Source organism: Pristis pectinata, chromosome 11 (genome assembly GCF_009764475.1).
Source record: "Pristis pectinata isolate sPriPec2 chromosome 11, sPriPec2.1.pri, whole genome shotgun sequence".
Taxonomy (NCBI): domain Eukaryota; kingdom Metazoa; phylum Chordata; class Chondrichthyes; order Rhinopristiformes; family Pristidae; genus Pristis; species Pristis pectinata.
The window spans coordinates 29,225,112-29,251,403 of NC_067415.1; the positions used below are offsets into that span (position 1 = coordinate 29,225,112).

The window sequence follows — 26,292 nt, forward strand, 5'->3', positions numbered from 1 at the left end:
GAAAATTTCAAAGGAAATATTTGACATGGTCAGAATTTAATAAGATGCAGATATGGGCACCAATTTGAGTAGCTTTACAAAGGACAACCAGACAAGAGAAAAATGCTGAGCTAATGGCTTAGCTTGAAACAAAACTATGAGAGTAGCTGTTACTGATGTAATGAGGGAAATGGGGAAGCAGAGAGAACTGGATCAAAAGCAGGAAAATAAAACCTGAAAAGATGAGAAACTGGAAGAAGGAGACTTCCATGTCTGTTTTATTACTTTGAAAAAGACTTGTGCTGTTTGGAGGATTGTGTTATTTACTCAGTTGTAGAAGAGAATTGCTTTGATTGATTTTATGCATTCTTGGACCTCTCACCTGAAGTCCCTTCCTGCTCGAGCTATGAGCTAGTGTATGATGGTAACACTGTGGTTAAGTTACTGCACAAGGTGTGATCTAAATCCAGAGACCTGAGTTCATGACTGCCATGGGAGCAATGGAATTTAAATTCACCTAAAAATCTGGAAATTGAAAAAACGGCAGCGAGTCATTAGTAACAGTGACTACAAAAACTATTGTTTTGTTGTTTTAAAAACCCATCTGATTTACTCATTTACTTTGGGGAAGGGAATTGGAATAGGTTTATTACTGTCGCTTGTACGAAGGTACAGTGAAAAACTTGTCTTGCATACGGATCAATTCATTACACAGTGCATTGAAATAAAACAATAACAGAATGCAGAGTAAAGTGTCAGAGAAAGTGCAGTGCAGGTAGACAATAAGGTGCAAGGCCATAACGAGGTAGATTGTGAGGTCAAGAGTCCATTTTATCATACTAGGGAACCGTTCAATAGTCTTATAACAGTGGGTAGAAGCTGTCCTTGAGCCTGGTGGTACTTGCTTTCTGCCATCCTTATCTATACTTGCCTATATGTGACTTCAGACTCACTCCATATGGTTGACACTTAAATGCCCCCTGAAGTGGCCCGACAAGCCAGTAATTTGCTTCATTACTGCTACACTCCAAAGTGATAGAATAAAGCCCGGTGGCTCTCCAATACCTTTTTGTCAGCAGTGCCTGGATTCTGAAAAATGAATTAAGAAAAAACATGGAGGGTGGCTCTCATCTGGACCCTGGGATTGGGCAGCAGGGTGTCAGTGGCAACTTGGCTGTGGGTAGTACAGTGCTGAAACTGTGCCTACACAACTCTTTGACAGAGGTGAATTTAACAATTTTTAAATGTCTTTGAAATTCAGAAATTAATAAACTATTAACATTGATGTAAATAATTTTAAAACATTTTTTAAATGAATGAAAACTTCAAAGCTTAAGTTTGGGTGGGCTGGCGGCGCAGCAGGTAGTGCTGCTGATTCACCACCAGTGAGCCGGTTTTGATCCTGCTGAGTTTGCACTTTCTCCGTGTGACAGTGTGAGTTTCTGCTGGGTACTTCAGCTTTCTCCCACGTCCCAAGGTTGTGCTGGTCAGCTACTGTAAGTTACCCCTTTGTATCTGCTCGGCAGAAAAATCAAATGGGAGTTGATGGGCATGTGATAGAGATTAAATTACAGGGGTACATAAATAAGGAGAGGGGGAAATGGGGCTGATGGGATTGCATAGACTGAACTGTCTTCTCTGTGCTATAATAAGTAAAAACACATGTAAAGTTACAAATCCAATTAACTAAAGTAAAATAATTACATACCTTCTGGATAAAAATATCCATCCAAATGAATAGGGTGTCTGATCCTTCATGAGGTCCACCTGGAGAGAGGATAACAGAGATGATTTTCCCTTGTGTAAAGCTGGGAATCCCATTAAGACCAGGCTTGTCCACTGGATTCTATATGGAGAATATTGATGAAATGTAGTGATAAATGTAATGGAGTTTATCACTCACAAGGAACAAAAGAAATAGAAGTAGGAGTAGGCCATTTGGATCTGCATTCAGTAAAATTACTGCTGATCTTTTACCTCATCACCACTTTCCTGCAGTTATGCCATATCACTTAACATTCAAAAATCTATTGGTATCTGCCTTGAATATACTTAGTGCTAAAACCAGTTGTACCAGGGCCCTACATAATTTTAGTAAGGCATCTTTATTCTTGTACTCAAATTTTTTTTAAACAATAAGGCCAACACACTGTTTGCCTTTCTGATTGCTTTCTGTACCTGTACATTAACTTTCATTGATTTGTGTACAAGGACCCTCAGGCCCCTTTCAACACCAAGACTTTTCAGTCTTGCCCTTTAAAATGTACTCTACTTTTTTCTACCTTTTCTACTAAAGGGGATGTGTTTGCATTTCTCTATTATATTTCAGCTGCCATGTCCTCACCCATTCACTTAGCCTGTCTATATCCCCTCGATCCCTATCGGCACTTTCTTCACAACTCACTGCCACCCAGCTTTGTATCATTTAAATACCATAATTTATTACACTTGGTTCTCTCAATCAAATCATTCAGATAGATTGTGAAAAGGTGGGGCTGCAGAGCCAATCTTTGCTGCACTCCATTATAGTTACAACCCCCTCAACCCAAAAAAGATCAGTTTATTCCAACTGTCTGTTTTCATTGAGTTTCAGATTTGCAGTGGACCTGCATAGGGCTGCGAGTTACTTCTGCGGGAATGGCTCTATTCAGAAAGAATCATTCCAGTCTTTGCACGTCCATAATTATAATGTCTGCAATTAGGTTTGAAAAGCCAGTTGCAGCAGCAGCAGCTCCCCTTCCCCCACCACCCCCACTTTGTTGTTGCCAATGCAAAAAAAACAATGCTTTATTTTCAAAGGTTGCCAAGTGTAACAGTTCTACATGAATACATTGGGAGCAGAGTGTATAAGGTTGCATCGTCTGCATCTGTTCAAGACATCAAGGAGTTAATATTTGTGGAAACGGATTTCCCCGCTTCTGAACAGCGGTTGCTGCACAATGGGAAAGAGGTAATCTTGGCTTTGAACTGTGTGTGGTAATGGTGCAGTAATGTGACTAATTTTATTCAGTTATCTATGAAACCTTAAAACAAAAAGCTTTTTTGGTATAAATTGGAAAAAATATGACCGCGCATGGGTAAAAATTTCCACAGAACCTTTCCTTTTAAGGTTAGGACTGATAGTAAAAGGTTTCCAGTCCTTTGTAGAATCAGAGGCTGTCTGACATCATGATTTTGAGTTCACTGGTTGCTCTGCTCTCCCGGCTTGTGTATTATGCATTAAAAACAATCTTTTTGTTTCTGTCTTATCTTTTCCTGGTTCATCTCTGTGCACGTCCTTTGATGGGTTCCATTCCTACCTGTCCCAATATATTCTGCATATTCATTCCAATATCTTCTGCTCCTGGCCCCCTGTGACCACCTTGGGTGCTGCTAGAAGTTTAATCTTTGTAAAACTGCTAATCCTGGGCTATGTGCTGCCTCTGGCTGCCATCATCTACAGGTATAGAGTCCATTTTCATCTCTAACTGACACCCAACCCCACCCCACTACCCTGCTTCAACTTTCTCCAGGTCTGCACTGCCCCATTATTAAACAATAATGTGGTTGGGTGAGCTGGGGTGGAACTTGTAGGATGCATTGTGACAGGAGGGTGGTGGAGGAGGCTGCATGCATTATGATTGGGCCAGCCATGCCACGTCAGGGAAGGGGGGGGGGGATTGGGGTGGCTGGTGGGAGAGGAAATGGGAGTTCAGCTGCCCTGGTAAGTGGCTGAAGTAGAGGTGAGGGGAGAGTGGGGTGGTCAGAAGTGGTATAATGGAGGGTGGAGGAGAAAAGAAATGCAGGGGAGCCACAATTCAAGATACAGGCAGGATATCAACGGTATTAGAGTGGCTGCATTCAATGCTCTGTGGTTCCGGGAGCACCCTGGAAAACTTGCTGAAACACACAGGCTGGCAGATATTGGTAGAAAATCATCTTTGAATTACTCAGAATATCAGGACTGTCCACTGTCAGGTACAAACTGAGTGAGTAGGTGGAGAAGGGAACAGAGTCTACATCGAGTACAGTACTTGTAACAGCATCTGAAATGGACGGCGAGATAGGACACCCGATTGAACGGTGCCGCAACAACAACCTCTCGTTCAACGTTGACTTCAGGAAGGGGAAGGAGGGTGAACGTGTGCCTGTCTACACTAGTGGATCAGTGGTGGAGAGGGTCAGCAGCTTTAAATTCCCGGGTGTTAACATATTGGATGACCTGTCCTGGGCCCAGGACAGAAATGCAATTACAAGGAAGGTATGCCAGCGTCTTTACTTTCTCAGGAGGTTAAGGAGGTTCAGCTTCTTTCTGAACACTCTAACGAAGTTCTACAGATGTACTGTTGAAAGTATCCTGACTGGTTGCATCATGGTCTGGTACCGCAGTTCAAATGAGCAGGAATGTAAGAAGCTGCAGAGAGTATTGGACTCGGCCTAATAATCATGGGCACATTCCTTCCCACCATCGGTAGTATCTACATGAGGCACTGTCTCAAGAAGGCAGCACTTAGCATCTCAAAGGTCCCCATCATCCAGGCTATGCCATCTTCTTGCAGCTATCAGCAGGCAGGAGGTACAGAAGCCTGAAGTCTCACACTACCAGGTTCAAGAACAGCTACTTCCCTTCAACTATTTGGTTCTTGAACCAACCTGTGCAATCCTAATAACTACCTCAGTAGAGCAACACTATGACCACTTTGCACTACAATGGACTTTGATTTTTGTTCTAATTATATTCTTTCTTGTGTATTATTTATGTTTAATTTATATTTTTCTTGTGAATATTGTGTAACTGATGCTATGTGCTGGTGACGCTGCTGCAAGCAAGTTTTTTTCATTGCACCTGTGCATACATGTACTTGTGCATATGACAATAAACTCGACTTTGGCTTGGATTGGCAGTGCTAACTTTGTCTACCTCTCTTACCTCATCTTTCCACCTCTTACTGCAACAACCACAGCCCTGATTTTATCTGTGGCCAACTTCCCTTGGGACAAAAGTACCGGGCAGCATATTTTTGTTCACAGAAGGGTGCGATGCCTGGTAACAAGTGACTTTTGTGCGCTGGAACAGCAACCAAAATGGTTGTTGTTGCAATGCATTAATATTGTTTCAGTGCAATATCCAGGCATGAAATAATGAACATTGCCAAGGCATAATATTCATCTTTTATTATGGCAATATCTACTGGTGAATTATGTTCATAGATTGACTTCCCACAGTCTGTGCAATGTAGGAGAATGAAATTTTTCTTTTTTTGTATCACCTACTTAACTCTTTATTACCCAGTGTCAATATTAGCACTCCAAAATGAACTATTGCATTACCCCATTCAAAGCAAATATCCCTCAACTTTGCTCCCAGTGCTATCCCTTAATCTTCATCTCAAAATAGTATAAAACTGCATTGCAATAACCAGAGACATGAGATTCTGCAGATGCTGGAATGTAGAGCGATGCACACAAAATGCTGGAGGAACTCAGCAGGTCAGGCAGCATCTATGGAGGGAAATAAACAGTCAACATTTTGAGTTGAGATCCTTCATCAGGACTGGAAAGGAAGAGGGCAGAAGCCAGAATAAGAAGGTCGGGGGAGGGGGAGGAGCACAGGCTGGCAGGTGATAGATGAGCCCAGGTGAGAGAGGGAAGGTAGGTGGGTGGGTGAGGGATGGAGATGAAAAAGAGAAACCCTTCCCTCTTTCCTGTGGTCCCCTTCACCCATTCTCTTTACCCTCCCCCGCCCTCATGACCTGCCCATCTATTCCCCGCCTCCTTCCCTTTATTCCATGGTCCACTGCCCTCTCATACCGGATTCCTCCTCCTTCAGCCCTTTGCCTTTTCTATCTATCACCTCTCAGCCTCTTGCATCTCCCCTCTCCCCCACTCACCTACCGTCCCCCTCTCACCTGCCAGCCTGTGCTCCTCCCCCTCCCCCAACCTTCCGGCTTCTGCCCTCTTCCTTTTCAGTCCTGATGAGGGGACTTGATCTGGAACATCGACTGTTTATTTTCCTCCATAGATGCTGCCTGACCCGCTGAGTTCCTCCAGCATTTTGTGTGTGTTGTGCGCAATAACCATTCTTCTACTTCACCTTTCTGGTTCCCAGCAGAAAAAACCACCCCCATACCAATTTGTATGGAAGCATTTATGAGCATTTCTGGTTATTAATCAAATGTATTTCAGCTAGGGAACAAACTGTGATTATAACCTCCATGTAATTAAAAAACACTGAGATAATGTTGACATTTTCTCAAACCCTGACCACCCCTCCATTTGGTTTATACTAAATTTATTATCCGATTCATCATTTTCTTGTCTCCATGCCTTTATCCGTTGTTGGTGTGCTGCTAACTTTGGTGCCTCTCCACTTCAGTTTAATAAATTATCCTCAGCATAAGTGTTGAGAATTTTCCTACTTTTCCTCCTTTTCATGTCTTCAGACATTTGAAATGGAGAACCATCTCAGTACTTTATAATCTAACCAAGTAGTTGGCTAATATTTGTAGTTTATTTTGTTCCAAAGCTGGACAGCACCTATCTGCTGCTGCTTAATTTCCTTTGCCTGGTATACTGCTTGCTGGTGTCTCCCAACTAATAACTTCGGGGAATGTATTTGGTTTTCTAATTTTCTTCAAAATTTATCCTGTTGTTATTTCTTATAGTGTGTATAATATTGTCCACTTTTAACTAAGGCCCACTCTGTGAAAAATCTGTTGCATTCTTGCACAAACCAAATTGCCACTCTTGGGATTAGTTCAATTCAGTGCTGTGACGGAGTAAGTACTGATCCTGAATATCATTTCATTGCCAACTTCTGTCTCTTTTCCTCTCCCCGTCAAGCCTTATTTCCCTCTAAACGTTATTGTTTGAGGTCCAGTCCACTGGAAATTTGATTGAGTTATTCATTATGCAGGGAAATTGATTCACTTTCAAATACTGCAAAGTAGTTGTTATTTTAGGTGAAATCATGAAATTAAGTAAGTTACATTAATTCTGCAATTTTGGGGAAATCTAGACTGCAGTATGTACTGTATCTATCCTAATATAATGGCCTCTGTTTTAGTTTGAATAGATGTAATTATAATATTACATAAGGACATTAATTCTGTTTTTATCTGTTTATCAGAGTTTGCAGAAAGAGATAATTTGCCTGTACTGTTGATTTGTTTTTAATATATTGATTCAAACATTAGATTGCAGAAATTTTATCTTGTTCTCTCCTCTAGTTGGAAGACTCGACACAGATTGGGAGTTTGTTACAATCTGGGACCCATGAGATTAATTTGACTTTGCAAGGAAGAGGGCTAAAAGGAGGAGGTAATTGATGTGGAGTATGTAATTTTCAGTGTGAATAAGGTTGACTTGGTATCCTCATTTTAATGCCAATAAATCTGTTCTGTAATGGAATAACTGACAAATTTAGATTGAAGATCTATGATAATGTAGAACTGATCTTGGGTGCAGTGGGAGGATCACAGTGCAGAGGCATTATATTATTACATCCTCTTGGTAATGCCCTGAAGTGACTGGGTGGCTTTAATAATACCTTTTATATCAGTTTTTTGGTTTTGATTCTTTTGGAAATGGGCCATTTTTAACTTTATTTTTGCCCCTCTTGCCACTGTATATCTAGCCAGAAGATTGTAGTAGTAAATTTTCATTCACGGTAAATCAGTACTCTTGAAAACTGCATGGGTCTAGGTCTAACAAAATATGGTTATGTTATTTATATGATGAATACTGCTCGTTGTTTTTATTTAACAGGCAGGTTTGGTCAAACAACACCACCACTTGTAGATTTCCTTAAGGATATTTTGAGAAGGTATCCTGAGGGAGGGCAGATTCTTAAGGTGAGAGTTTTTCTGTTTTGTTATATCCAATAATATGCATATCCCTTTTTCCTAGTTCAGATTGGTCACACAGAGTGATGTGTCATACACAGACCGCCAAAGTTGAGAATGAGAGTGGGCATTCAATACAGGGGTGATCAAGCTGCTCATTTCTGACTCCAGGAATTGCAGTGGTTTGCATAGGTTTGAGATACTAAGTGTTTTGATGTTTAGTGCCTTAGTGTACTCAAACAAAAAAACTTACAAAAATGTATAATGTACATATACCAAGATATAGCAGTCAGAAAACAAAACTTGTTCTGTTATATGTTGGAGTTTATAGATAGCAAGACTGTTCCATGTGAGTGGATCTGTAATGGAAGGCTGTCTAATCACTATGGCTCAGAGTCATTGTGCAGGTTTATAACTTGAATTCTCCCCCACACAAAAAGAAGAAGTATCTGAACACTTTGGCCCAGATTTCATCACACCTTGCAGAGAGAGACAGGATTAATTTGGGGTTGGTGTGGCTGATAGTATATAGCGTAAGAGAAACAAAAGTGAAATAGACAAGTGATTCTTTGCGACCTAATCCTTGGCGAAATCCAATATAATGGTTATAGGAAAGATGGGGTAAATGGCATTGAGTTTTTAAAAAAAAAACTCAATCTCTTTGCTTTTAGGAACTGATACAAAATGCTGAAGATGCTGGAGCTACTGAGGTGAAGTTCTTATACGATGAGACTGAATATGGAACAAACTCGCTCTGGTCAGATCTGCTAAAGGAATATCAAGGTAAGAGAGCTCCACATCAATAATCATTGCTTCACGTCAGAATTAAGGCTTCTTGCGGCATCCTACTTGTGATGATAATGGGAGAATAGTGGCCTTTATAAATGGTGGGTAATTGCTTTGATGAAGGGTGGGGGGTGGAAGGTGCTTGAAATCAATGTTATTCCTGTTAGAAAGTCTGTTTTCAGCAGAGTTTTAGTCCTAATCATCAGTCATTGCAGTAGGAACTTGGCTGGAGATGAGAAGACAGGCATGGTGGACAGAGGCTGGAGCTGGATAAACTAGTACACTGGCCATCGCGTTTTAGGAAGGATGTAAGAGAAAGGGTACAGAGGAGGTACAGGAGCATTTTGCATAGAGAAGTTTAGTTGTGGGGATAGTTCGGTTAGGTTGGGATTATTTTCTTTGGAGAGGGGAAATTTAATTGTGATGTATAAAGATTGAGAGGCCTAGGCAAGGTGAATAGAAAGGACCTATTGGGCAGAGAGACCATTAAGGAATAGGCATGGAGTTTAAGGTAACTAGATTGGACGCACATTGGAGAATTTTTTTTTTACTGTGTGGTTAAGGTCTAAGGCTCACAAACTGAAATGGGTCTGCAGGCAGAAACTCTCATGAAATTTTAAAAAGTATCTGGCTGAGCACTTGATATGCCATTGTGTAATAAGACGAGAAACTGAGAATTGGGAATTGAGCTTAATCTCCATAACTCTGTCTAGATTCCTGCATCCCTGCTCCATAATTCTGTGAATAAGCCGATTCTCCGAATAATCTGCCTCTTGTGATTTAGCTTTTGGTTACTCCTCCGACTGTATCCTCCTTTGGTGTGGCACCCGCTCTTTCATTCTGAAACATTTTTGAACTAGGTGTGAGCTGTTGTGAAGTATGTATATAATGTGGATTCCAGGTCACCAGGAATAACTGAGGATCAAGTAAAACCTATTTTTGTGCTGGTTTTTGCTTCATAAACCTTCCTAGCTTTTTAAACCTTTTTCTCCTTGGCCGAGTTTGTGGAGCATTTATGCTGACTGCCAGTGTTTTGGGAGCTCAGCCCACATGCTGACCTCTGTTGATGGACCACAGTCAGTTCAGGAACTCTGTGAGAAGACGAATGCCAACCCACTGTACACAGAGACCTCAGTTCCTCCCATTTGAACTGGGAGTTGCATTAGCAGCTGATTGTGGGCAGAAGCAGAATTGAGTAGAGTGTATATCATGATGGGCATGATTAGGGAAATGCTTAGCAATGGTTGACAATAAAATATGAGAAATAGAAATCAATGAAAAGTAAAATAGCCAGTAATTGGAAGAAGAAAGGTAAAAATAATTGTTTGGAAGGACAGTTTTCTCTCCTTGTACCGAGGATGAGTAGTTTTCCCTCAACATAGTGTTTTTTTTACAAATAGTTGGATAGACATTTTTTCACATAGATATTTCCTGAGGTTTTAAGGTTGGTGCAAAGCTTAATACCAAGACTGACTTTTCCTCTTGTAATGAAAGCAGTAAATCTCTTGAGAAATTTGTATTCCAAAGACATTTCTTTTAAGATGATTTAGTTGGTATTATGTAAATGCTAGTACCATTCCCTTGGATGTGCGTCCATGATCATAAGACCAAAGAGATTTGAACCTGGACAGGTGATTGTGTGGTGCAGAGTGACAGCAGTATACAGTACCTTTCCAGCTATGCTAAAATCAGTAGGAGTAGGCATTAACATTCCTTTTTGCTATAAGTTTCATACAGAGCATGCATAGCTTTTCTCTTCAAAGACAACAATATCTAGGTGAATTTCAGTAAAATAAAACATCTATTGCTTCTTCAGGTTCGGCACTGTACTCGTACAATAATGCAGTGTTTACCCCTGAGGATTGGCACGGAATTCAGGAAATAGCAAGAAGCAGGAAAAGAGATGATCCCTTGAAAGTTGGTCGCTTTGGAATTGGTTTCAATTCTGTCTATCATGTAACAGGTAAGTGAATGGCTCATCTTGCCACCGCTAAAGTTAACTTAGTTTCTGGATTCTTGGTGTAAAGTTAATAAATAGGATTTCTGTAGGGATTTTCCTTTTGAATTATTTTTACAAGCAACCTGGATGTCTAGCTTGCCTTGTCACACTTCAGTATCTAAGTATGAAAGGAAAGCAGCTATTTAATGCTGGCTCCTTCAAGCCTGGTGCTAGAAATTTAGACCTAACAATCAATCTATTAATAGTCTTCACCAATAACAAAATAAGTTCTTGAAGGCCTGGGAGCAGCCTACTTACAACTAAAGTTCATGGCCTTAAACGAGTTTTAAAAACCTGTGGAGCCGGAACAGAGTATGTAATATGGCTGCTGTAATGAAATAACCAAGAGCAACTACTGAAAGTAGTACACTTTTTATTTGAATCATAAACATATTCATTTATTAAGCTGTCCATTAAGGAATCTTTCTATTATTGTCTGTCTGCGGCTTGGTAGCCAATTCATGTCCTGTGTGACTGAAATTGATTCTAAGCTTGAGTAAAATTTTAGGTCATTAGGGACTACATTTTTATTGAAATTCAACTTAGAATGAATGTTAAATCTTTGTAAAGTTAATTAGTGGGATAATTTTCAGATTTTTCAATCTGCTTTTGGATTTCCATAATTGGCTTTAAAACCTAAGTCAATTTAGACATGCTTGTTTTGTTTTATTTCTTCACACAAATTAACATGCTTTTTGTATAAATTAATTGAAGGTCAGCTGAGGTATGTCTCTGTGCCATACCCCAGCCTTAATCCCTCCTACCCACATAGTTATTTCTCAAATAGGAAAGTAGGATCAGAAGAGTAGGTTGTTTATCTCTTCTAACATATTGCAACCATTCTGGTGTACCATGGCAGATCTGTACCACTGCTTCACTTACTTGCCTCCTCTGCAAAAGCCTTGGTAGCCTCACCTACCAATAATTATCGCATCTCAGTCTTGTAAGTTTTAATTGCCATCCATGGTCTACTGGGGACAAATTTACTGCATAGTATGTCATTCTATCTGTTTGCATAATGGGCACAAAGATTCATTTTAACCAGCTGTAGCATTGACCTACTTTTTGCTGACAGTTCCAATCTGTCCATAGCCTCTTGCTTCACATGACCATGATTTAGACCCGACAGCCATCCTTTGAGCTCTGCACTTTCATATTGTGCTTGCCTCATTCAGGCTGCTCAATGATTAACATTAAACTTGTTAAGTTAATGCCTTCCTCCTTCAATCTACATTCTTTTTGTCTTGTTCTTACATCATGCTGAGAGTATTTTGACCTACTTTTGCTATTGCCTTAAAATGTCTATGCCTGCTGTAAGTCTTTATTTTTTTTAACCAAATTATTTTTTATTTGTAAATTTGTTCAAGAGGACGTCTGCAATGTTGGCAGAGCCTGTCCTTGGTAGTCGACAGATAGCAGATGATATTAATTGTCTAACCTAATTTCTATCACTGAATCAGCCCAAGGAGCTCTCAATCTTTTTCCCAGTTTTCAAAATAAATCTAAAATTCAAGACTGAGTTCAAATAAATTGAATGTGATCTGAGCTTTATTTTGCGCCCAGTAATGGTGCTAAAGCTTGTGTGATCTGAAATGAGGTCCCTGTTTCTGCAGTTACTATCAGAGTCCAGCCTTAAGCTTAGTAACCTGTTAACGGAATGCCCAGAGGTAGGATCTGGTATCTCAGGCATTTCCTGCAGAAAGGTAGCGCACAATGGATCCAGTCAAGACTTTGTTGCCACGAGACCAAAGCCAGCTCAGTTCCAAGAGACTCTTGTTTCTATTAAGCTGCTAATTGCATCTCATGACACTGGCCCTCAGGGGATGTCCAGATACAGCATCAGATAGGGACAGAAAAGCAAGTTAAAGCCACTGTGGGCTTTAAGAAGTAGCCAGTTACAGTTAAAGGAAAGCTATTTCCTCCTGGAGCAACATATAAAATGCTGGAGGAACTCAGCAGGTCAGGCAGCATCTATGGAGGGAAATGGACAGCCGATGATCATTCCTAAAGATCCTAAGGGTTGCTGCAGATTGCTACTGCAATAAATTCTGAACAACAATGTGACGTGTGACCTGCCATGTAAACATAGTGGCAGAAGTTCCTCCAGCATTTTGTGTGTTGCTCCAGATTTCCAGCATCTACAGACTTTCTTGTGTCTCCAAATTTCTTCCTCCACTTTATTTGACTACAAGTCCATGTTTATGAGCTCTCAGAAAGTTTGGTAGGATAAAGTGTTAGATGTCAAACATATAATGGAGCAACACACACAAGATGCTGAAGGAACTCAGCAGGTCAGGCAGCATCTTTGGAGGGAAATAAATAGTTGACGTTTCAGGCTGGGACCCCTCATCCGGACTGGAAAGGAAGAGGGCAGAAGCCGGAATAAGAAGGTCGGGGGAGGGGGAGGAGCACAGGCTGGCAGGTGATAGGTAAGTCCAAGTGAGAAGGGGAAGGTAGCCTAACACAGCCTACCACCTGACACAGATTGGGTGATCTCTTCGTTGAGCACCTTTGCTATGTCTGCCTCAAAAACAAGGATCTCCTCATGGCCAGCTACTTCAATTCCACATCCCACTCCCATACTGACGTGTCTATCCATGGCCGCCTCTACTGCCATGTTGAGGCCAGACACAGGTTGGAGGAGCAACACCTCATATTCCGCCTTGGGAGTCTCCAACCTGATGGCCTCAACATCGATTTCTCTAACTTCCGGTAATCCCTCCTCTTTCTTCCCCCCACCTTTTTTTTTCCCTTCCTTTCGTTTTCCCTCATTCCTGTGGCCCCCTCACCCCTTCTTTTCCCCTCATCCACCCTCATGACCTGCCCGTCTATTTCCCACCTTCTTCCCTTTATTCCATGGCCTACTGCCCTCTCCTACTGGACTCCTCCTTCAGCCCTTTTTGCCTCTTTTTCTCTCAGCTTCTTACATCTCCCCCTCCCCCACCCACCTACCCTGTTCATTTCCCTCCATAGATGCTGCCTGACCTGCTGAGTTCCTCCAGCATTTTGTGTGTATTGCTCCAGATTCTAACATATGTAGAATCCCTTGTGTCAAACATATAATGGAGTTGCTGGAATGTGTCAGGAGATGCTTTGATGAAATGCTGTGCAGCATGACGTTTTAAATCCAAGAAGAAAAGTCTTGCTTTTAATTGGCAGAAACCAGAGTGAGGAGGGAGACACTTAAAAATGGAGAGGGAGAACTTAATTACTTTTATCCCACTGTGTTAGATTCAAACCAACAAGGACGTCAGCTCTGACTTCTTTCACATCATCAGGGCTGATCAGGAGACTGTTGATGATTTTTCGGGCTGGTAGATAGATGAGTCCCAGAAGTGTGACTCCTTCATTCCAGTAGCAATAGGGGAATCCTCTGCTACTCTGTAATATCACTTGTTATGGACGATTGCTGGTGACGAGAGTAATAGTAGTATTAAAAAAAGTTGAGATTTACTGCAAACTAAAATATTTTTCCTCGCAGATGCACCATGCATATTTAGTGGGACTCAGATTGGAATGTTGGATCCCCATCAGTCACTCTTTGGATCACATGAATCAGGTCAAAGTTGGAATCTAACAAGCGACCGGGAAGAAATTAATGAGCACCCAGACCAATTTGCACCATTCATTGGAATCTTTGACAGCACCAAAGAGACTTTTAAAGATGGTTTCTTTCCTGGCACCATTTTCAGGTTCCCTCTCCGTAAGAAGCCATCCTATGTGAGCAGTAATGTTTACAATAAAGAGAAAGTTCTTGAATTGTTTGAATCATTCAAAGCAGATGCAAGCTACCTTTTGCTTTTCCTTAAAAATGTGCAAAGTGTAACGTTGTATAGCAGGGAATCCAATGGGACAGAGAGAATGCTTTTCAGGGTGATTGCCTCCGAGGGCAAGGAGTTGAAGCATGAGCGGCCAAACTCCTTAAAGATCCTAAGGACTGCTGCAGATCGTTACTGCAATAATATTCCAAACAACAATGTGACATGTGTGACTTACCATGTAAACATAGTGACAGAAGATGTGACCCTAAAAGAAATAAATGAAATGTCTTGGCTTGTTTGCAGCAGTGTCGGCGGCAGAGGAATGTGCAATGAATTAGACTGTTTGGCTGAAGACTTGAAGTACATTCCCAATATCGGCATTGCCATGCCTCTCCTTGGTAGAGAGGAACCGAAAGGGGCTGCAGCTGAGTTCATAGGGCGAGTATTCTGCTTTCTTCCTTTACCTCCGGGTGAAGAAAGTAAGACTGGTTTACCAGTGCACATCAGTGGTTTCTTTGGATTAACAGATAACAGAAGGAGTATTAAGTGGAGAGAAGTGGATCAGTGGAGAGACCCTGCTGCTCTGTGGAATGAGCTCCTTGTTAGTAATGTAGTTCCCAAAACATATGCCACCCTTATACTAGAAGCTATAAAACGAATGCAGGCTGGAAAAGATCAAGATTCTCCATTAACTCCTGAGGCAATTCACAAAGTATGGCCTGATGTTAACAAAATTCGTGTACACTGGAAACCAATTTTAGAGCCTCTCTTTAAGGAGCTGATTCAGCATCCTGTTATCTATTCAATGAGTAACCGTTGGGTGAAAGTTGACTTGGTTTATTTCTGTGAAATGGACAATAGCAGTGAATGCACAGAGACTGTGCTCAACTTCCTCAATAAGGTAGGAGTGCAGATAGCGCAAGTACCTGCAAATGTCTCTAATGCCGTGCAGGCTTACAGTTATGATGCAAGGAATCTAAAGAAAGTCAGTCCTACGCTGGTGCGGCAGATGATTAGGAAATTTCGACATCGAGGCAGCGCTGAGGAGAAACTTCAACTTTTGGAGTATGTACTGAGTGACTGTAACTTTGGAGAATTGATTGGATTGGAACTACTTCCGCTACAGAATGGAAGCTTCAAATCTTTTGACTCTTCTGCAACAGACAAAGATGCTATTTATATCATCACTGATGATCATCCCCGGTAAGATTTCACCTTGTAATGATAACGTAAAATGGGTCTGTGTTTGGGGGTGTTGGGGAATGGAGAGATTGGAGGTATGGAATTACTCTTCACCAGCATCATTGGGGTCTGAGCTGGGAGTGATAGAGAGCTGATGGTCAGGGGAATAAACAACTGGATGGCTAGAATGGAAGAGATCTGTGCTGAAGAATTTGCTGACACAGTGCTTTCTTTTCAGTACTGCATAATCCACAATCGAATCTTGTGTGGAGTAAATTGCATTAACAATCATTTCTGAGTGAAAACAAGCCAATCATGAAATTAGATTAGACATTAGTGCACCTGACATTTTCTCAGCATGAGCTATGCACTGAATGACATTGGTTACTGTGCAATGAAAGTTTCAGGCAATACTGACGTAAACTGGTGCTCAAAGATCCATACAATGGAACCGTCTAAAGAGAAGTAGGAGCACGAGGTATTGTGTTCTTGCTTTATTTGCAGTTTAGAAGTATGCCTTGTTGACATGGGGAGATTTGACTGGGCAACTTCAGAATTGACTGAATGTTCAAACACTTCCCAAAATACAGAGAATACCAAAACTAACAGGAAACGCTCAATGCAGCTTTTAGCTACCGAGCTCCGTGTTCCTTAAGTGCCTGTTCAGGATGGGTATGGCAGGCCACACATGGAGAGTTAGAGAGCTCTGAGCAGGAGGCATGAACATGTCTGTTTGTGAGGACCCTATTTCCAGGGAGTCTCCAGAGATAAAACATCATATCTGAATCTGTCTGGTGAACAGTTTATTTGCAGACTCAGATTTTCAAAGTCCAACCACAGAGATGTGTGAAGCTCTGCAGGATGAGCTGTGGCCATGGTCTCGTGCCTGAGCTGCTATCAAGATAGATAGATATCTTTATTAGTCACATGTACATTGAAACACACAGTGAAATGCATCTTTTGCGTAGAGTGTTCTGGGGGCAGCCCGCAAGTGTCGCCATGCTTCTGGCGCCAACATAGCACGCCCACAACTTCCTAACCTGTACGTCTTTGGAATGTGGGAAGAAACCGGAGCACCTGGAGGAAACCTGTGCAGACACGGGGAGAACGTACAAACTCCTCACAGACAGTGGCTGGAATTGAACACAGGTCGCTGGCGCTGTAAACGTTACGCTAACCGCTATACTACTGTGCCTGCCCTCTCACCATAACTGACTCTCAGCTTCATGGCTGGGTCATTCCAGGCAGCTGCAGCAGAGCTATGCCACATTTGCTACTCACTGCAATATTGTGCAGATCATCAGAGCTTTTTACTCATGAAGGAATTGTTTTATCTTTAGTGATGTTGGTGAGGTGAAAGTGAGATCTCAGTCACAGAGATTTGTCATCTGGCTTCACGTGAGAGCAAGCAGCCATTCCCTGCACTTGTGTGACCATAAGGGGTCTGATTATCAATTTGGTTTTGGTTTTGTGATCAGAACAGGTTTCCACACTCTAAATTGTCTGAGGTGAAAACATTTTATTGATGATGTGTGTCATGCAGCCCCCATGACTCCCTTTATTGTGAGGCACTTTGCACTGTTGGACATTTTCAGTTGCCCAACAGGTCCTGTAGGTGAAGCGCTGCTCTGTGCTGTCACTTCTCACACCAGTGTGTTCGCTAATTGCACCAGTGGAATCGAGGTACAATAACAAGTCGTATGATATTAGTGGAGAGCGCCATTTGTCTCAAAAGAGATTCCATTGCCTTCATTAAACTGGGGGCACCCTGCAGCATGCACCCTGCAGCTGTGGTGACCTCATCGTAACGTGCTGCACAGCTTGGCAAACAGTAGACAATGGTCAGGGGCAGGAGCAGAAAGGCCAGGAGATCTTGAGCCTCCGGGTAAGGAAGCAGAGTCCAAAGACTGGCAGGAACAAGAGGATGATGAAGACGACAGGGGGATATTGCTGCCTGACAGTAGCAGCTTCAACTTCCAACTGAGTAACTTACTCACTTGGGTAATGAGGGACTCCCTTTATACAGAAATACTTTTCCTAAACAGCCTGGAAAGTTAACATTCCCAATGGAAGCTAACAAAGAGTAAAGAGGTCTCTTACTGCTACCATAGAATGCCAAGAAGTGAGTGAAGAGAGTGATCTACTAGTGCATGCACCTCTGCTCCTGCAGGAAAGCAGTCAGCTGGTGCAGTTCCCCTCTGTCCATGGAGAATGGCCAGCTGCTGACACGCAGCATCCCTTTGCCACAAAGGCGTTAGCTGCTCCTGGGTTCCTTCCCTATGTGCACTGGGGACTGTAATCTGCCTAAATGTGGTATCTCCATCCTCAGGGAATACATCACCCTGTTCCCCAGTGATGTTATCTCTGTTCCTGAGAAGGTTCACGCTGCTCCTGTGCAGCAGAGCTGGACCAGGCTGAAACTGCTTAGAAGCAAAAAAAACTTTGTGGCCATTGTCTGTGCCTCCATACCAGTTGTCACATGGACCAGTAGGCACTAATAGGAGATTGCCAACAAGCCGTTGAAGATAAGTGTGAAGCCCTTGCTCTCCTGGCTCAGCAAAGGCCACATGTTGACCAAATCCTGGGTGTTGCTAATGTTTTGTTCTGTACTTGATGTTGGAGGAACTCACAATGGAAAATGGAGTAGTTCCAGCCTTCCTGGCTTTATTTCCTATGATTGACTCAGGGTCAAGTCTGCTCAGGGTGCAATACATCATTCAACTGTTTTTGAAGCAAGGAGTTGATTTTGGAAATCAATCACCAGAAGAATCTGCAAGATAACTTGCTCAAATGTAGAGGTGACCTTCAATATTCTTTTTCCCTTCCTCCTCAATAGATCACTTTTTCCTGGACTGGAAGGAAGATTTCTAGCTGAAAATTTGAAGCCATCTATCCTGTCTGCCCTGAGGGAAGCTGCTGAAAGCCGAGGTAAGGCACATGCAATACATTGGCATTAACTATTGAAATGAATGTTACTGCACACCTTTATTTCACTCTGTTTCCCTGCAGCAGCTGGGGCTAGATTTCATACTGTTGGTCTGCACGTCCTCAGGGAAAGGCACTAATATGACAATTTAAGACCCACTACATGTGTGGTTTTGTTAAATGGGACTTCCTCCTTTCTGGGGAGAATCTTGTAGGCTGAACAGTTCACAAACTCTATCTCTAAAAGCAAAGGAAGGTCAAACCCCTTGAGCATGTCCAGCATACTCTCACTACAACTTTGGCAGATGTAGCCTGGAAAGAATGAATCCAGGTAAGAACTGAATTACTATTCAGAGATATAAAACCCACCTGCAGTACTGATGGGGTCTTCCTATACTGGGATTTCCCAGATGTCAGTCTACAGGTACCAAAATCACCTTTTTCCTCCCATTGCCAACTTTGGCTGTAGTAACATCAGAGGCCCTGAGTGTTGAATCTTGACACTTGCTCCTCTTCTACACATTGGCCCAAATACAATAGCTAACAAGGACTTTGTTTTAAACTCAACTTGTATGTATTTTTCCACAAGATATTTTCAGTGTTTAACCCAGCTTTTAGGAATATCTAATATTCTAACATGAGTAATCGGTTTAAATGGATACACTTTTTTTTGTTCTGTAAGCTTTGTCACAACCTGTTTTTCCAGGTACAGCTCTTTAGATGTGTAAGATGCAGGGCATTTGCAGCAAACAAGTCTCTTTCGACACCATTGATCTGTTTGGGAGACGGGACAGGAGAGACCCAAGGACCTGAGTTGCTGATGTACATGGGTTTCCTAGAGCTGGAAGAGCTAGGACATCCAGCCATGGTCCAATCATATCCCAGAACCCAGAGTGGGAGTAATTAGTGCGGAGTGTTTGGTGCATCTGCTGTTTCTGGAATTTCTGGGTCATCTGCCACAGTAGGGTGCCAGAAATTTCAATGTGGCTTGTGGCTAATATATTGTGGTGCCAGTATATTCCTTGCAAACAGATCTGAGAATGTTTTCAAAAAAAAAAGTCAGATGTTTGTATGTTGTACAGTCTGCATCTAGAAGATGGGCTTGATGTGCATCTGCCTTCATCACTGAGCTACACTTTGGCCTTGACTGCTCTAGAAGTTTTATAGAGGTTATCATGTTAATTTTGCAGCTCTGGTAATATCCAGACTAGGAGTGAGGAGGCGGTGGGTGGGGCAGTGACTTGTACCTGTGGGGAGATTGTTGGAAGTGGAGACTGAATTTGGAGGCGTGAAGGAGGAGCATAGAACCTTGTGCTGTCACAACACTCCCTTCCCCAGCCTAGAAATTTCAGGCCCAAAAGTAGGGCCAGAGTGGAGAATTTGGGAGTGACCATACGGTGTTTGTTATTGTATAGGCATGGAGTGTAATACTTGAGCTACTGGATCTTTACAGCAGTGTCTTGGAACACAAACCTGCCCAAGAGATTTAGCTGGCATTTGGCAGTACTCTTGGAAAAAATATTGATCTTGGTGCTAATGCACTGAAAATGACCACAGGGAACCTATGTAACTACTTAAAGATTTAACTGCCTTTGTTTTATGTGAATAACACAAAGCAATGTTCAAACAAAATCTCATTTTCACTGATACTAAACAGACACTGCTTCTGGATCCATTGGGTATTCATTTTGCTATTGTCTCGTTCTGGAGTTGTATACATTTAAAAGGTCCATTTAGCCATAAGGATTAAATTACAAAATCCATTCACTTGACAGAACAGTCTCTTTCAGCCCAATTAGTGTGAAAGCATATCCTAATCATTTAGCTTTAATTGCATCTTTATTGTTTCTCTGTATTGACATTTTGAGCAGGCAAGATCTTCCTTTTGAATACTTGAACTATGTTCTTATAGTTGTTACTGACTCCTGTGTGATGAGTTGGAAAGCAGTCTTCAGTGGAAAAATGCAGACGAGGTTATTTTATTGAGAGTATAATGGTGGATTGCTTGTGGTTTCACCAAGTGGGAAAGGCACCCTTTCTGGTTTAGTTCATTTAAACAGTAATTAGCAAGCAAGTAATTAGTGACTGAGGACTGAAGCCCAATAGATATCCTGTATAGTATTAAAATGTGCACGCTTGGAAGTTCTTCCCCAGCAGGTAGTGTAGTCAGTGCATTGTACCCTACCTTTGAAATTAAAGCCAATCAAATGAATTTCACTCCACTGAGTGAGGATGAATATTTTGACACTAATGTTTTATTGTCCAATAGTTTGGAGTCTTGTAGATGGAAGACACTTTTAAGAATAACAGCACAATTATTTTTAAAGGGCCATACTCAACAATTACCACAAGCTGCCTGAACTGCTGAGCACTTACATCACTCTCAGCTTTTATTTCTAATTACTGAATTGATTAGATGCTCATAAACTAAATATCAGCCCCCATTAATGCAGTATTTTTTAAACAATTAGGATAAAAAGAAAATGAGGATGGTGAATCCAGAGGAGGAAGGCGGGGTATGGAAGTCAAATAATAAAAGTGAAAAGAGACAGAAGTAAGCAGGCAAGAAGTGTGCACAGTAGAAGAAATGGGAATGGAAGTTGTTGTGAAACAAGGTCGAGGTCTCAAAGGACAAGGACTCTGAACACAGCCTTAGAGTTAAATGACTTATTTACAAAGGCAAACATGGGGAAAAAGTAACGGGCGACACACACACACACACACACACACACACACACACACACACGTGATAGCGAGCGTGGGAAAATTGCAACAAGGGTAAAATACACACGCACACACAACAAACTGGGTACAAACAATCAAAGAAAAGCAATGTGCTACCCGCCACCCCTTGACTTAGTGCAGGCACAGCTCCATGGCACCGGGAATGCTAACTTAAGACGTTTCTAACCCTGTCGTTTCGTGATTCCTCTGGGCAAACAAAGAGACTGGACCCAGCACATGTGACACACTTCATAGTGCTGGAGGGCTGGGGGGGTCCAGCCCAGGTAGTTCAAAAGGGCCAGTGGCCCGGTGGCAGCAAAGACTAATTGATCACCGGAGGCCAATGGCCCGAGGCCAGGTACAAAGGTGCTTAAAGGGTCCAATGGTCAGGTGTGCACTGATGGGTGGGGTGGAGCCAGGCCTTGATTGACAGTGGTGTGTCTTTCAGCCAGGTACTGGGCAGTGCTGTCACGTGACAACCCCGGCCCTCCACAATACAGAAGCCGGAACCACATGTGCAGGCCAGCACGTCTGAGGCACTGTGTAGTAAATAATGTGATGTCCAGTAAAGTGGCAAAAACAAGGAGGCATGGGGTCCAGGTGGAGAAGCTGGAACATTATAGGAAATGGTAATAAACAAAAACTTTTAATGACCAATACTGTTGAGTAAAGTGGTGGTGGGAGTTGTGGTGATGACCAAGGGCAAATGGGATTAAGGGTTAATGGTCAATAGGAGTATAAGGAACAAGAATAATGCAGAAAAAGTGGAAAAGCATAATCAAATGGGGCTGGAAGTCAGGTGTGATATGTGACTGACATCTATGGATGTGAAGTAAATTATTTTACTTTTGATATTTTAAAGCATAAGGTAAAGCTCTGGCAGTAAACTCCAGATGAACCTTTCTACAGCAGTGATTGTGGTGCGGAGAACCAAGTATGACCTAGAAATAGTGTACATTAGGAATGAGAGCCAGAGCATGACTTGGTGCTCAGTCCGTACCTTCCACAGAAGAGCACCTATAAAGAGTTACAGTTTGGAGCTCGGTGTTCCTGCACAATTGCTCATTCTTTAAAAGTAATGAATGGGAAATGATGCAGCACACCATGACCACTGCGTCCAACTATCTAATCTATGCCCTATTGAGATAAGGTTTTGTAACAGGAGTGTTAGTTTGTAAATTTGGGAGCACAGTTTGAGTGAAACGTGCCAGACTTTCCTACCCATCTGATATTTGAAAAACATGGTAATCAATGGTGAAAAACACTGTGATGCTGGAGGAACTCAGCAGGCCAGGCAGCATCCGTGGAGAAAAGCAGGCAGTCAATGTTTTGGGTCAGGGCCCTTCTTCAGGACTGAAGATAGGAAAAGGGGAAGCCCAGTATATAGGAGGGAAAAGCAGAGCAGTGATGGGTGGACAAAAGTGGGGAGGCAGGGTGGACACAAGGTGGTGGTAGGTAGATGCAAGTAAGAGATAGTGATAGGCAGGTACGGGGGAGAAGAGGAGAGCAGATCCACTGGGGATGCGTCAAAGGTAAAGAGAGAGAGAGAGAGAGAAAAAAAACGGAGGTAGAAAAAAAAGAGAGAGGCTAGGAAAGGGGAAAAAAAAGAAGCATGGTGGGGGGGGGGGTGGAAATGTAGAGATTAGTTAAAGTGGGAGAATTCAATATTCATGCCATTAGGCTGCAAGGTTCTAGATGGAAAGTGAGGTGCTGTTCCTCCAGTTTGCACTTGAAATCCTCCTGGCAGTGGAGGAGGCCAAGGACTGACATGTCTGTGATAGTGTGGGAGGGGGAGTTGAAGTGACTGGCAATGGGGAGATGCGGATTGCGGTAATGGATGGAGTGCAGGTGTTCTGCAAAACAGTCACCTCATCTGTGTTTGGTCTCGCCAATGTAGAGGAGGCTACACTTAGAAAACCGAATGCAGAAGATGATATTAAGGGAGGTGCAAGTGAATCTCTGTCTCACCTGAAAGGACTGTTTTGGTCCCTGGATGGAGGTGCTGTAAGGGCAGTGGAAAGTTCCCAGGGTGGGAGTGGGGTGTCTGTGTGTGTGTGTGGGGGGGGGGGTGGTGGTGGGGAAGCAAGAGGAGTGAACTACGGAGCAGCAGAGAGCGCGATCCCTGCAAAAACAAGGACCCATCCCCCAGTGGATCTGCTCGCCTCCTCCTTGCCCTACACCTGCCTATCACTATCTCTTAACTGCACATACATATCACCACCTTGTGCCCACCCGCCTTCCCTCTTTTGTCCACCTATCACTGCTCTGCTTTTCCCTCCAATATATTGGGCTTCCGCTTTTCCTATCTTCAGTCCTGAAGAAGGGTCCTGACCCGAAACGTGGACCGCCTGCTTTTCTCCATGGATGCTGCCTGGCCTGCTGAGTTCCTCCAGCATCATAGTGTTTTTCATGTAGATTCCATCATCTGCAGTCCTGTGTTTCTATGGTATTTTCTCCTAAATTGTATTGGATGAAATTTATATTATAACTTCTAACTCTACTCTCATACAAAAACTTGAGAAGATGTGCTTAACAATACTTATGTTTACAGGGCTGTGAATAAGATAACATTCAGAAAGATATAGTTGACTAATCATGGGCTCTTTTCATTATTTTTCTCTTCATATCTGTGGAGTTATTCTTGGTTAGACATACTGCATAACAATGGAAGGATTCAATAAGTAGTCTATGGTTGAAATGATTTTTGAGAACAATACTTCTATGATTTCCTTTCTCTCTTTCTCTCAAGAAACAAAAATAATAATGATTTACTAACTCAAACAATGTGTTATCTGTTTATTTTCCAAAATGTAAGCTGCTGATGCTTTATTCTTCTAAGATGTGGACATGCATTCCTTGAGCGGTAATATTGGCATTGAGAGTTAATTGCCACATTGATTGGAGATTTGACCTTTGCCATAACTTCCATGGGTGCAGTGTTCGTAGACTGCTCTTGCACTTCCTACACTTGACATTTAAGCATTTTAGCAATGGAAATATGCTTAAACTATAATCTCTAACAACAGTAAACCTTTTTATTTGATTATCACTCATGACTGAACTATTTTCAATTTAATAAGAAAATGTCAGATTTGCAGAATTGTGGATACCTCACATGATAAATCAAATTCTCGCCAAAAGCTGAATTGACTGTTTCTTCAGGAGGATTGTTTATGGATGGCACAGTGGTGCAGCTGGGGGATCTGTTGCTTCACACCTCTTGTTCAACTCTGGGTTCAATTCTGGCCTCCAGTTCTGTTTCTTGTAGAGTTTGAGAGATTCCCCCCCCCCCCCCCCCCCCACCCCGACTGGGTTTCTTCTGGGTGCTCCGGTTTCCACCCACATTCAAAAAGATGGATGGGTTGATAGGCTAATTAGCTACAGTAAATTTCCCTAGTGTGTAGGTGAATGGTAGAATCTGGGGGAAGTTGATGGGAATATTGGGAGAATAAAATGGGTTAGGGTAGGATTACTGTAAATGGATGCTTGATGGTAAATGCAGACTCAGTGGGTTGACAGGCCTGTTTCAATGCTGATTCTATGACTTATAACCAATTTGATGACTGTCAATGAGTTAATGGAACTTTTAAGGTGTTTCTGCCTCTGACAAAAGATTGGGTATTAAATACTGAGTTCAGAAACCTTCCCTGTCTCGCATCTTCTGAATAATTTTATAAGATTATGCTAATGAACTGGGCATTTGCCATTTCAATAGCCTTCAAACCTCAAGCTTTCAAATAAGCTGGTCTACTACTTTGTAGCTAACAATATAATAGCTTATTTTGGTAATGGTTTTAAAAGTGAAATTTCTTTTTTATTTATTTTGACACAACTGTCTGTTCCTGTAATAGTCAGTTCTTTAGTTGTGTCTTATTTTCTTCAATGAAGCAAGTGAAAACAAAACAAAAATGAAATAATGTGGTATGTTTGTTATTTTGAAAAATGTCCTTGAATGCCTAAAAGTTTTAAAGAATGTTGAGGAATTGCATTACAAAGCAGAAAGAATTTGAAACTTGATTGTAAACTCGATGTCCAAAAGTTATTCCTTGCTAGAAAGGTTAGTTGAACTGGCAGTGTGCATGGCACCTATGCATGTTTTGTACAATATTCTTTTGTTCATGGAGTCCTATCTCTGCAGCTCAGTTAGGTTGTGGGAGGTGTGAGGGCAAAGTGGAGAGGGACTTGAGGGGTGTGCAGTGAAGTTGATTTAGGATTATGAAGGGGATTGTGGATTGGGACTATGAGAATCAAGTTGGGGCGTTGGTAGGAGCTGCTAGTTTGGTGGGGAAGCAGGGAGAAGGGGAGATCACCTTCACCTCTGGGTGTAGAGGTAGAGGGCGCAATAGACTGGGGAGCATATTCAGAGGGGTACTGGGGAGGGCACCTGCAGGCTCTGTATAATCCCATCAAATTGTGGTTTTTGTATATGAGTGGTAGCGAGCTGTTACATTTCTGCTCACGGAGACTCAGCAGAGTTGTACAGTGCACAATAGAATTTTGAAATTGTTTTTACAGTGCACTCTATCTCTGATCTGATAATCTTTGAAATCTGTCTGGTTTTAAATTTTTGTGAATGATGAAGTCAGCTCAAATACTGATGATTGCATAGGACTAAACCAATTTTTGCATGACAAGTGTTAGATAAAAAATCTGCCTAGATAATACATAGAATGAATGATGATCAATTAATTTAATTTGGGTTGCTCCTGGTTGCCTCCAGTTGCCCTGTTATATTTGCTATTATCTGTGACATTTGCAGTATTCAGTATAGGAATTGTTGGATGGAAATACCCAAATCTTTAATTGCAACGGCTATCCAATAGTGAGTGACCTCCTAATGAGATTTTCTCTAATTGTGGCTACTTGTGTTCTTTTTGAGGAGATCCAAAAATTACTTGAATTTAGATTCTGAGATGATTGTGATTCCATGAAATCTAACTGATTCTGCAGGAGTGAGGGAGCTTATTTGAGAGTTACACATTGTATCTGGATGATGCTTGAATTCTTAGAAGTATACAGAACCTGTGGCAGTGAGGCTTCCAGCAAAGGCAATTATGTTGGGTAAACTAGGCCTGTGGATTTTAAGCACATCCCGATTGATTGGTTTAGGTAG

General features: G+C 42.0%; 1 protein-coding gene across 1 annotated transcript in view; it reads left to right on the top strand.

Moving 5' to 3' along the window:
* Positions 1-26,292, top strand: part of sacs (sacsin molecular chaperone) — a 76,375-nt gene that overhangs the window by 18,837 nt on the left and 31,246 nt on the right. The window contains exons 3-9 of the mRNA XM_052026372.1: positions 2,779-2,929; positions 7,188-7,278; positions 7,726-7,811; positions 8,474-8,585; positions 10,405-10,551; positions 14,069-15,551; positions 18,367-18,458. Of these exons, the coding sequence (XP_051882332.1) occupies positions 2,779-2,929; positions 7,188-7,278; positions 7,726-7,811; positions 8,474-8,585; positions 10,405-10,551; positions 14,069-15,551; positions 18,367-18,458 (2,162 nt within the window). The remainder of the gene's footprint in view (positions 1-2,778; positions 2,930-7,187; positions 7,279-7,725; positions 7,812-8,473; positions 8,586-10,404; positions 10,552-14,068; positions 15,552-18,366; positions 18,459-26,292) is intronic.